The sequence below is a fragment of the Aythya fuligula genome, chromosome 4 (genome assembly GCF_009819795.1).
Source record: "Aythya fuligula isolate bAytFul2 chromosome 4, bAytFul2.pri, whole genome shotgun sequence".
Taxonomy (NCBI): domain Eukaryota; kingdom Metazoa; phylum Chordata; class Aves; order Anseriformes; family Anatidae; genus Aythya; species Aythya fuligula.
Genome location: NC_045562.1, coordinates 76,764,042 through 76,773,971, shown reverse-complemented (window position 1 = coordinate 76,773,971; position 9,930 = coordinate 76,764,042). Strand labels below are relative to the sequence as shown.

The 9,930-nt window shown below is 60.6% G+C and overlaps 1 protein-coding gene across 1 annotated transcript; it reads right to left on the bottom strand.

Annotated features, from left to right (window-relative positions):
• Nucleotides 1-941: 941 nt before the first annotated feature.
• On the bottom strand, nucleotides 942-9,503 carry HTRA2 (HtrA serine peptidase 2). Its single transcript, XM_032187473.1, has 7 exons — nucleotides 9,163-9,503; nucleotides 6,919-7,384; nucleotides 6,626-6,658; nucleotides 6,086-6,194; nucleotides 5,223-5,292; nucleotides 1,629-1,724; nucleotides 942-1,315 (listed from the first exon to the last, which is right to left on the bottom strand). Exons 1-7 carry the CDS (start codon nucleotides 9,501-9,503, stop codon nucleotides 1,150-1,152), a joined length of 1,281 nt encoding a protein of 426 aa, XP_032043364.1. The 3' UTR covers nucleotides 942-1,149.
• Nucleotides 9,504-9,930: the final 427 nt, after the last annotated feature.

Genomic DNA, 9,930 nt, shown 5'->3' with positions numbered 1-9,930 from the left:
GGGAGCCCCTCCACGGGCACGGCCTGGCTGGATGCTTGCACTCCTGATGCTGGAGCGGGGCCCTGATGCAGCCCCTCCGGCCCCCCAGCCCCAGCAGCTCCCTGCCTCCCACAGCTGCTGGCAGGGGCGCTGGGGCTGGAGCGGAGCAGGGCTCTTCCAGGAAGGCGAGCACAGCCTGGGCTGCTCCTTCCCAGTGCAGACAGGCTCTTGGCCGCCAGCTGCAGAGGACAGGGAGGGAGGGAGCGTGGCCAGGCAACAGAGGGCCCGTCGGGTCCCCAGGGGCCGCTGCGTGCGTGGGAGCGCAGTGCTCTGGCGCAGAGATGCCGGCCAGGGGAGGGAAGGAGGGAGGGGGCCCAGAAGGCACACGCAGCCTTCTCACAGGCTCTCCCAAATCGGGGCTGGCGCTGTGCTACTCCTGCCAGATGGTAAGCTGGCTTGGCCGTGACATTGAAGACCCCTTCACTGTGACCCAGAGAGCCATGTCCAAGGAGTAGATGTGGACACTGACACTGGAGCATTTTGCAATGCTCCACATGGGAGTGATTTGACCTGGAAAACATCAGCCCCCTCCCTGAGGCCTTGTGGGAACAGCCCCATCAGCGAGCTCTGCCCAGGCCCATCTCAGCCTGCATGTGAGGGAGGTGGTGACAGCCCTCCACTGCAAAGCCCGGCCCCGCAACAGCCCCAGGGCCCCTCGCTAGCGGAGAAGGAGGCCTCAGGAGCCACAGCCTGATGCGAGCCCATGCGTTATGGAGTCCAATCACAGCCCATGCAGGTGCTGAGGGGATGTTAGGACACTTCTCCCCCAGCACAGGGGAGGCTGCTGGTCCTCCCACTGCTGCAGGCTGACAGGAGGGACAGGGTCCCACACAGCCCACCACTCCCAGGCTGCGTGCAGGACACCCTGCGCCACAGGAAGGAGGCCAAGCAGCACCGAGGGGCTCCCTAGAAAAGTGCTTTATTTGAGCAGGGAGGGGAGTGGTTGCACACTGAGTCCATCCCGCTGCCGTGCCCCCCGCCTGGCCCCTCAGTCCGTCGCAAGCTCTCAGTCTCTCCCCAGCGGGCACACAGATGTGTCTCAGTCCTGTGTCCTCGGCTCTCGGCCAGCACCGCCAGCCAGCGCTCACGGCAGTTTGCGCTGCAGCACGGCTACTCCGTGACCTCGGGGATGACGCTCACCAGCAAAGTGTCGTAACCACGGCGCACCAGCAAGGCCAGGCTCTGCTGTGTCCGCACTGCCTCGTAGACATCCTCTGCGCGGCGCGTTGCCTGCCCATTGATCTCCAGCACTACATCGCCTGCCTTCATCCCTGCCCTGGAGGGAGAAGGAAGTCAGGAGTGCACAGCAGGCGAAGCAGACGCTTGTCTGCGGCTTCATCCTCCGGGCAGGAAGGAGAGCCAGGCACTACAGGAAGCTGGGGCTGTTGTGCCAGGCATTCCTCCAGCTCCGCAGGTAGCTTGGCCAAATGTTAAGCCCAGGCAAGAGCCACCAGTCAGCTTCTGCTGTAGACTGAGTGGTCTGCAGGGCCCAACCCCTGCTGCTCTGGGGCAAACCACTCGGAGCTAAATACATCCCACCCCGTGTACTTGTTCCTATGCCAACCCCCGAGGCACAGCTCGACACTTACTGATGGGCTGGGGAGCCAATGATCACCTTGTGGATCAGCACTCCGTAGGAAACATCGGGAAAGCTGGGGTCACGTAGCTTCAGCTCAGCTAGGATGCTGCAGAGTGAAAATCAGCATCGTAAGAAGCTGGGGACCCCAGAGCAGGGTTCCTGTCTGGCTATGACTGCACAGGCTTGAGGAATGTGGTGCAGAACCTCTCCTTCTGTGCTGCTGCAGAACCGACCAGCTGCAGACCCTGGGGACACCCAAACACCACCATATTTCTGCCAACAACTAGAGAGGATGTAAGTCCTGGGCATGCCAGGGAGAGCTGGAAACTACCAGAGCTGCAGCCGGCTGGCTCCCAGCTTCTGGTGATGCACTCCCCATGTCTGAGCAGCCCCACGTCAGACAGCTTTTCCTGGTATCAGATCTGCACCTCCCCTACCGTGGTTTCACTTCTCTCTCCTGCAGATAGGTCACAGGAGAAAAGCTATGCCCCCTCCTTTTGCCAGATGTGTCAAGCAGAGGTACGCCTACATCTCTCCCCTGGAGTCTAGACTGAACAATACCAGTTCCTCCAGATCAGGTTTTCTAACCCTAGTTCTGAATTCTGCATCTCTCTGCTCCTATCCGGATGCTACCTGCCCCTGAAAGCAGTGGACACGGTGCTCCAGCTGGACCTCACAGCTGTGCACCATGTGAACTGCCCTCTTCTCTCAAATACTGTACCAGCTCTGATCCACTGTAAGCCCAGAAAATCCTGCACCCAGCTCCTTGCTCCCCACCAGGTACCCATTTCATCAGCTGACTCCCCGCTTTACGCAGGTTCATGCTGAACCCCCGTTGCACAGTACTTTTGCCCAGATCTTTGTGAGTTGCTGTCCCTTCTTCATTCCGCAGTATCACAGCACCGATGAGCTTAGAAGGGTGCTCCAGAGGCCACCTCGTCCAACACCCTGCTCAAGCAGGGGCAGCCAGAATGGGCTGCTCAGGGCTGCGTCCAGTCCGGTGTTGGATGCCTCCCAGAAGGGAAACTCCACACACCCCTAGTCAGCCTGCACCAGGGTTTGAACACCGTCACAATTGGAAAAAAAAAAAAAGTGATTTATTGCATTCAGCTGGAATCTGACGTGTTTCAGTTTGTGCCCATTGCCCCCTGTCCTGTCAGCAGGACGACCGATGTGATGTGAGCTGCGTACTTACCACGACCAGCCTGCTTTGCCTCTGTCACTAACACAGAACCAGGCGTGCCCTTCAGCAGGTGTCTCCACAAACATAACAAACCCACGGTTTTGTGCATTCATGCCACGAGCGGCCGGACCAGGCTGCGGTGGGGTGTCAGCCCCAGCCAGCAGGTAAGCCCCCACCCGGGCGCTCAGTCACTCCCCCCAGCGGGACGGGGGATGGAATCAGAAGGGCAGAAGCAAGAAAACTTGTGAGCTGAGATAAAGACAAGTCAGCAAGCGAAGAAAGGAGGAAGCAAACAAAACCACAAGGGATGCAGAGGTATCGGCGCCTCCCATTGCAGACTGGCACCAGCCAGCCCCTGAGCAGCTCCCCCAGTTTTACTGCTGGGCACAGCGCCGTGTGGCCTGCACGTCCCGTCGGTGTCCCCTCCCAGTGGGAAGAAGCGCGAGGAACGCAGAAGGCCTTGGTACTGTGCATGCAGTGCTCGTAGCTAAAGCTCTGGTGTTACCAACACTGCTTTGGTCACAAATCCAAGACACAGCCTCCTATGAGATTCTATGCAGAAAATCTCCTCCTCCCCAGCCAGCCCCAGTACACACGGTCAGATCAAGGGCCTGCCTGCACCACCACCCATCTCCTACACCGCCTGCTGCGGATGAGATAGCTCCCTCCCCAGCTGCCTGCTCTGGAAGCTCCTGAGCTGAAATGCTGCATCTGAGCTTTTAACAGCCAGTAAGATTTTGCTTCTGTAAGGGTTGCTCTTTTAAATCCTACAACATCAGCAAGTTCTACTGCACGCAGCATGAAAAACCAACCCGTGTTTTAACATCTCTCTAGTAACGTCCCCCACCATGTCCTGTTTCACATAGGACCTGTTCCCAACAGTCAGCACCTATTTCCTTTTCTGTTCCCCAAGTCCCTTGCTCAGCCCTCGCTTATTCCATGCTATAAGGCACAACAGCAGGAGCTCAGGCCCCCACCAGCTCTACACTAAATATTATTTGAGAAGGCAGTTCCCTAGCTGTATTTTTCTCTCCTCTCTAGAGCCATGCGAATCTCAGCAAGGACTTTTCATGGGAGAAAACAGGGTGCCCATATGGGCTCTGCTCTCTGATCAGAGCCCCACCTTTGGCTGGCAGCATGAGCCCTCACCACAGCCTGTTCCCCATGGTGTCCTGTTCCGCAGCACGCTGCCCCACCAGCTCCTCACGCACCAGCTGCAGCTCTCGTGCTGAGCACCAGCACCACCTGCTGGGCATGCCACCGGTGCTGACAATGTTCCCTGCCCACCCTGCTGCCCCAAAATTCAAGAGGTGTCGCGCATCTCCTCCTCTGTTTGTGTGCCCACCCAAGGAACCAAGACCGCTGGTGGTGTGCAGTGCACAATCCCAGCCAACCACACAGGAGCCACCAGAGCTGTAGCAAGGGCAGAAGCACAGCCCTCAAATGCGTTCCTGGCAAGCACGTGGCAAGCATCAACCCCGCTAACATGTTGAGCCCCAAGAATCTCTTGAGAGGTAGCTCCAACAGCCAAGAAAGCAAAGCAGGCACTCTGCCTTTGAAAAGGAAATTGCTCAGAGATGAGAGTGAAGATCCAGCGCTCTCCTGACAGCTGCATCTAGGAGGCCACAGGCAGGAGATCAGACAGAGCTGCAGCAGTTCCCTCCCAGGGCCTGCAGCACCAGGCAATGCTCTGTGCAGGGCCACCCAGTGCTCTGCCCCAGGGTGCTTGGTTTGGCTCGTATGTCGTGGGTCCTTGCCGGTGCCAAGCTGGTTAGGACCATGATTTCTGTCCAGAGGCAGCACCCAGCTCCATCCTGACACGCAACACCCTCACACGGCCCTCCGGGAGACAGCCACGCTGTGTGTGCCAGCACGGCCTGCTCTCCCACCCCTCCCCTCCTGCCCCAGGCACTGAACTCCACCGCAGGCACCCCTGCCACTCCTTGTTCTGGACGTCCCAGATCCCAGAACTGCTTTGCACCACTGCAATCCGCCTGCCAGAGCCCTCCTCGCACAGAGCACAACCTGCCCAACGTTTTCATCACAACTTTCAGTTGGCGCAATGAACGTCTACTAATTACACATTTCTGGTGGCTGCTCATTCAGGCAAGGGCATTGCAAGGGCTCTTTGCAGAACTCCTCTTAATGAGGATTAAGACACCGATGTGGTAGACTTAGGGACTTTTTATCTGCTTGCATGTTGTGCCACAAGCATAGAAATTTGCAGGTTTCTAATTTACCCCTGACACACAACTTAGAGTCTAAACACAACACCAGCAAAGAGATTTTGGAATTTAAATGCTTGAGCTGTGAAGACAATTCTCCCCAAACCTGGCACTGCCAGTTGGTTTGGAAGAGCCCCTCGCAGTCACCATACCCCCACAAGGCTGGCCTGCTGGCCCCTGATCTCAGCGCACATACCTGGGCGTAAGAGTCAGCATCATCACCCCGATGTAACGGCGCTTTGTCTCGGCGTTACCGAACCAAGAGCCTGCCAATGGAAGGGACATCAAATGGCAGGGCTGCAAACAGACATGCTCAAAACAGCACCGGGCTGAGCCAGGCGGATCACAAAGCACACACACCCCCCAGCAGACATTGCACAGCGGTTCTGATCCCCTACCAACACAAAACGTCAGTTCCTTTAGCAGCTCTACACTGCACACTTTGCTCTCTTGGTTTGAGTTGTGGTTGTTTGGCCTGAGAGCATCCCTCCATAACATTAACACAGAATCAGATAACAAGAATCTGCATTAAACAAATTATCAAAAACCCTAAGAAAAAAAAAAACAAACAGGCACTGTTCTACAGGACTAAATTAACCACTTGTCATTTATGATACAGCTGACTTCTGTACTTATGTTTCTGTTCTTTACCTTGGCAGTACCCACAGGGCTAAGTAGCCTCCAGGGTCCAGCTCATCCTTCCCCTTCTTGAATCTCAAGAAACAGTGCGCTCACCTACTCTCTGGGGACTTAGCTGCAAGTTACTTGGGACGCTCTGAAAGTCTTTATCTGCAGCAGCAGCAGGCCAGCATCCTCCTTGGGGCCAGTTATTTCATGCTCTGTGGCCACAGAAGCAGCACACAGCTTTCCCCTGGGAAAAGCACTCACTGCTTCGTGCCAGACGGAATAATCTTGCCCCCACACAACGCTCCTCCTGCTACGTGTGCCCTTCTCTCTGAGGAAGCGCTGAGAGTCCAGCTAGGCCAGTGCTTCCTGCTTCCACCCTCCTCTTCCTGCCCTCCTTCCTGCAGCACCTGAACGGGGAGGCACCCCACTCACTTTTGCGCTGTTCCTCCTTCTGCAGGAACTTCCGCAGCCGGTCTGAGGGGATGGCAAAGGAGATGCCTGACGTCACCTTCATGGTGTTCACTCCAATCACTTCTCCATCCTGCAGCGAAAAGGGCACAATGTTCTCCAGCCCTCACCTTTATGGAGAGGAGGGGAAGCAGAACGCAAACCCAGAGCCCTGCCTGTGCCCCCATCCCTCCCCAGCCTGCCTGAGGCTGGGCAGGGACGGGCCCCAGAGGCTGCAGCCACGCAACCCTCCCCGCGCCCTGAGAACATCAGCCATGCCGGCCTCACCACGGCGAGGTTTGGCTCTGCCGTGCAAGTTCCATCGGTGTGGGCTCCCCAGAGCAGCTGCTGAACAGGACCAAGCAGGGCTCCCACCCTAGGCCATTCCCTGCTCCCTCCTCAGGGAGCCTGGAGCATGCACAGTGCCCTCCTTCCCGACAGCTGCGAGCGCCCGCACAGCGCTGCCACCGAGAGCACCCAGCCCCAGGAGGCAGAGCCCACCAGCATACCCGTGGGAGAACTTACCAAGTTGACGAGGGGACCCCCGGAGTTCCCAAACTGCAGCAGGAGAGAGAGCAGTGAATAGGCCGTGAAAGAGACACCCTCAAACAGCCCAACCCTCAGCAAGGAGGCAGAGCCCAGGGAACAGGGGTCGGGCCACGAAACAGCCAGGTCACCAGCCAGAAACCCCCTTCTCCCAGCCCTCCACGCCCGGCTTCCTCGGACCTCACGGCACCCAGGGCCCTTCCCTAGCTCCCCCTTCCCAGGGAGGGCCGTGGGAAGGGGTGCCAGCCGCCGCGTCCCCCCGGCTCCCTTACGTCGATAGCAGCGTCGGTCTGGATGTACTCCATGTCAGAGGCGGCCAGGCCCAGCTCCCGGCTGCCGCGCTGCGCGGAGCTGACGATGCCGGAGGTGATGGTGTTCTGCAGGGCGAAGGGGCTGCCCATGGCCACCACGAACTCTCCCTGGCGCACCTCGGAGGAGCGGCCGAGGGGCAGGGTGGGCAGCGGGCGCTGGAAGAGAGGGAGAGGGTGAGCGGAGAGCTGCCCAGGGAGCCCCTCTGCAGCAGTAACACGCACCTTGGGCTTGATCTTGATGGTAGCGATGTCTGCGACCTGGTCCACGTCCTGCACCACCGCGTCATACTGCTCCCCGCTGGCCAGCTTCACCCGCACGCGCCGCCGGTTTGCCACCACGTGTGCGTTGGTCACAATGAGCCCATCCGGAGACACCAGGAAACCCGAGCCATTGGAGATGGGCACGTCACGGCCCGAAAACGGGTGCCTGCAAGGTGGGCGGAGGTCACGGGGGTGGCAGGGACCCGGAGGGGACCGATGGGGGCCTGGGGCAGCAGCTGGAGCCCAGGCAGGCCGGGTGCCCGGGCTGGTAGGCCTGGAGAGCAGCAGGGAACAGCAAGGAGGTGCCTGGGGGGCAGCACAATGCGGGGGCTCCTTCACCTCCCCCCGGCAGGCACCCATCCCAGGGGTCTGCACAGATGTGCACACAGTGGGGGAACAAGCAGGAGGAGCCACAAAGCCACACGCAATAGCAAAGGTGTAACCCCGTGAGGACCACAGGGACGTGGTGGGAAGCACACCTGGCTGGAGAGCTGCACGGGACAGTGCAGGTTCTGTAGGAAAAACAGGCAGGGACTTGGGGAAAGAAGAAACCTGAACACAGAGCTTTGCCTTGGAACAGGTAAGAACCACCTAGGAGGGGAAGGGTACGTCTGTACCCTTTGTTTCTCAGGAATCCCGAATTCCTGTGCCAGGAGGCGGTATCTGTGGGAAGGCAGCGTGACACAGAAGCTCAGGTGGGGACCACTGAGGCCAACCAGACACACACAAGCCCGTGGGACCAGACAGGGGGCGGCAGGCTGACCACAGAGTCACTGAGGTTGAAAAAGACCTCCAAGATCACCCCCTACCACCATCACCCACTAAATTGTGAGAAACAAAGCTGTGTTTTGGCAGTAGAAATGACCCCTTGGTGTCCCTCAGCACCATGTCCAACCCTCCCTTAAACACCCCAGGGACAGTGATGCTGCCATGCCCCTGGGCAACCCGTCCCAACGCCTGACTGCTCCTTCTGAGAAGAAACCTCTCCTCATTGCCAACCTGAAGCTCCCCTGGCACAACTTGAGGCCATTCCCTCCCGTTCTATCGCTGTTGATCTGCAAGAAGAGGCCGACCCCCAGCTCCCCACAACTGTAATTGTAGAGTGCAGTGAGGTCTCCCCTGAGCCTCCTCCAGACTAAACAACCCCAGTTCCCTCAGCCGCTCCTCATAGGGCTTGTGTTCCAGGCCCTTCACCGGACAAATTACTTGGCCTTGATGTCTTTCTTGTAGTGGGAGGCCCGGAACTGAACACAGTACTTGAGGTGTGGCCTCACCACAGCTGAGTACAGGGGGATGATCACCTCCCTGCTCCTGCTGGCTACTCTATTTCTAATACAGGCCAGGATGCCACTGGCCTTCTTGGCCACCTGGGCACACTGCCGGCTCATGGTCAGCCAAGCATTGACCAGCACCCCCAGATCCTTTCCCTCTGCACAGCTTTCCAGCCTCTCTGCCCCAAGCGCTGCATGGGGTTGTTGTGCCCCAAGCACAGGACCCGGCACTTGGCCTTGCTGAATCTCATCCCTTGGCCTCTGCCCATCGACCTGTCCTGCCCAGGTCCCCCTGCAAGGCCTCGCTACCCTCCGGCAGATCGACACATCCCCTAGCTTGGTGTCCCTTTGAGTCTGCTATTGGCGCTCTTCAAACAGTCCCAGTGTCTAAGGAAGGCTCCTGAGGGCTGGGAAGAGGGAAACATCACAGCAGCCTTCAAGAACACCACGACCAAAACGCAGGCCAGCCAACTTCACCTGTCCTTGGCTTCACCTGGCCGGCTCCTCCGACCAGCGGCAAGGCGCCCGCAGGGGGGGGCTGTGCGCTGCCGGCCGGGTAAGGCGGGTGACGAAGCCCCCCGAGCCCCCGGCCCAGCCCCCGGCCCTGCCCCGAGCACGGCCCCAGCTCCGCGCCCCTCAGAGCCCCCCTCAGAGCCCCCCCCCCGTCCCGGACCTGCCCACGATCTCCACGTAGACCAGGGCCGGCGCCGTTTTCTCCACCACATCGGCGATGAAGTTGAAGGCGGCGCGGGGCGAGGCGGGCGGGGCGGGCACGGCGGCGCGCAGCGCGGGGGGGCGGCCCTCGGCCTGCCGGGCCCACAGCACCGCCAGCGCCGCCGCCCCCGCGCCCAGCGCCGCCGCCAGCGCCTGGCGCCCCACGGGGGGAGGGGGCGGCGGCGGCGGCGGGGGAGGGGGCGGCGGGGGGGGGGTCCCGGCGGCCCCGCGCAGCGCCCGGCCCCAGCGCGCCGCGCCCGCCCACGGCCCGGCCCGCGCCCACCGCGCCAGCGCCGCCATGCTGCCAGCCGCGGGGCGCGCCGGGAGATGTAGTTCTGAGCTCGGCAAGCCGGCCGGGAGGTGCCTTGCGCCGCGGGGCACGCTGGGAGTTGTAGTTCTGACCCTGGCAAGCCTGCTGGGAGGCGCCTCGCACCGCGAGGCACGCTGGGAGTTGTAGTTCTCAGCCCGGTACGCCTGCCGGCAGGCACCGTTCCACCGCGGGGCACGCTGGGAGTTGTAGTTCTCAGCCCGGCGGGCCTGCCGGCAGAGGTAGTCCCCGCGCGGGGCGCTCCGGTAGCGGCAGCGCGGGTCGGGCCGGGCCGTGCGGCGCAGCAGCTCTCCGGGCCTGCCCGACGCGCAGCCTCCTCCCCGCGGCCCCGAGAGCCGGAGCCCCGGCAAAGCGGGAGGGGGGGCGGGGGGGAAGAGCCGCGGCGCGGTGCACGCCGGG

Coding starts and splice junctions, on each gene's coding strand:
- HTRA2 (XM_032187473.1), bottom strand. CDS start 9,503: ATGGCGGCGCTGGCGCGGTGGGCGCGGGCCGGGCCGTGGGCGGGCGCG. Junction 7,385..9,162: donor TACGTGGAGATCGTGGGCAG/GTCCGGGACGGG, acceptor CCCACCTTGCAG/GCACCCGTTTTCGGGCCGTG. Junction 6,659..6,918: donor AGACCGACGCTGCTATCGAC/GTAAGGGAGCCG, acceptor CTCCTGCTGCAG/TTTGGGAACTCCGGGGGTCC.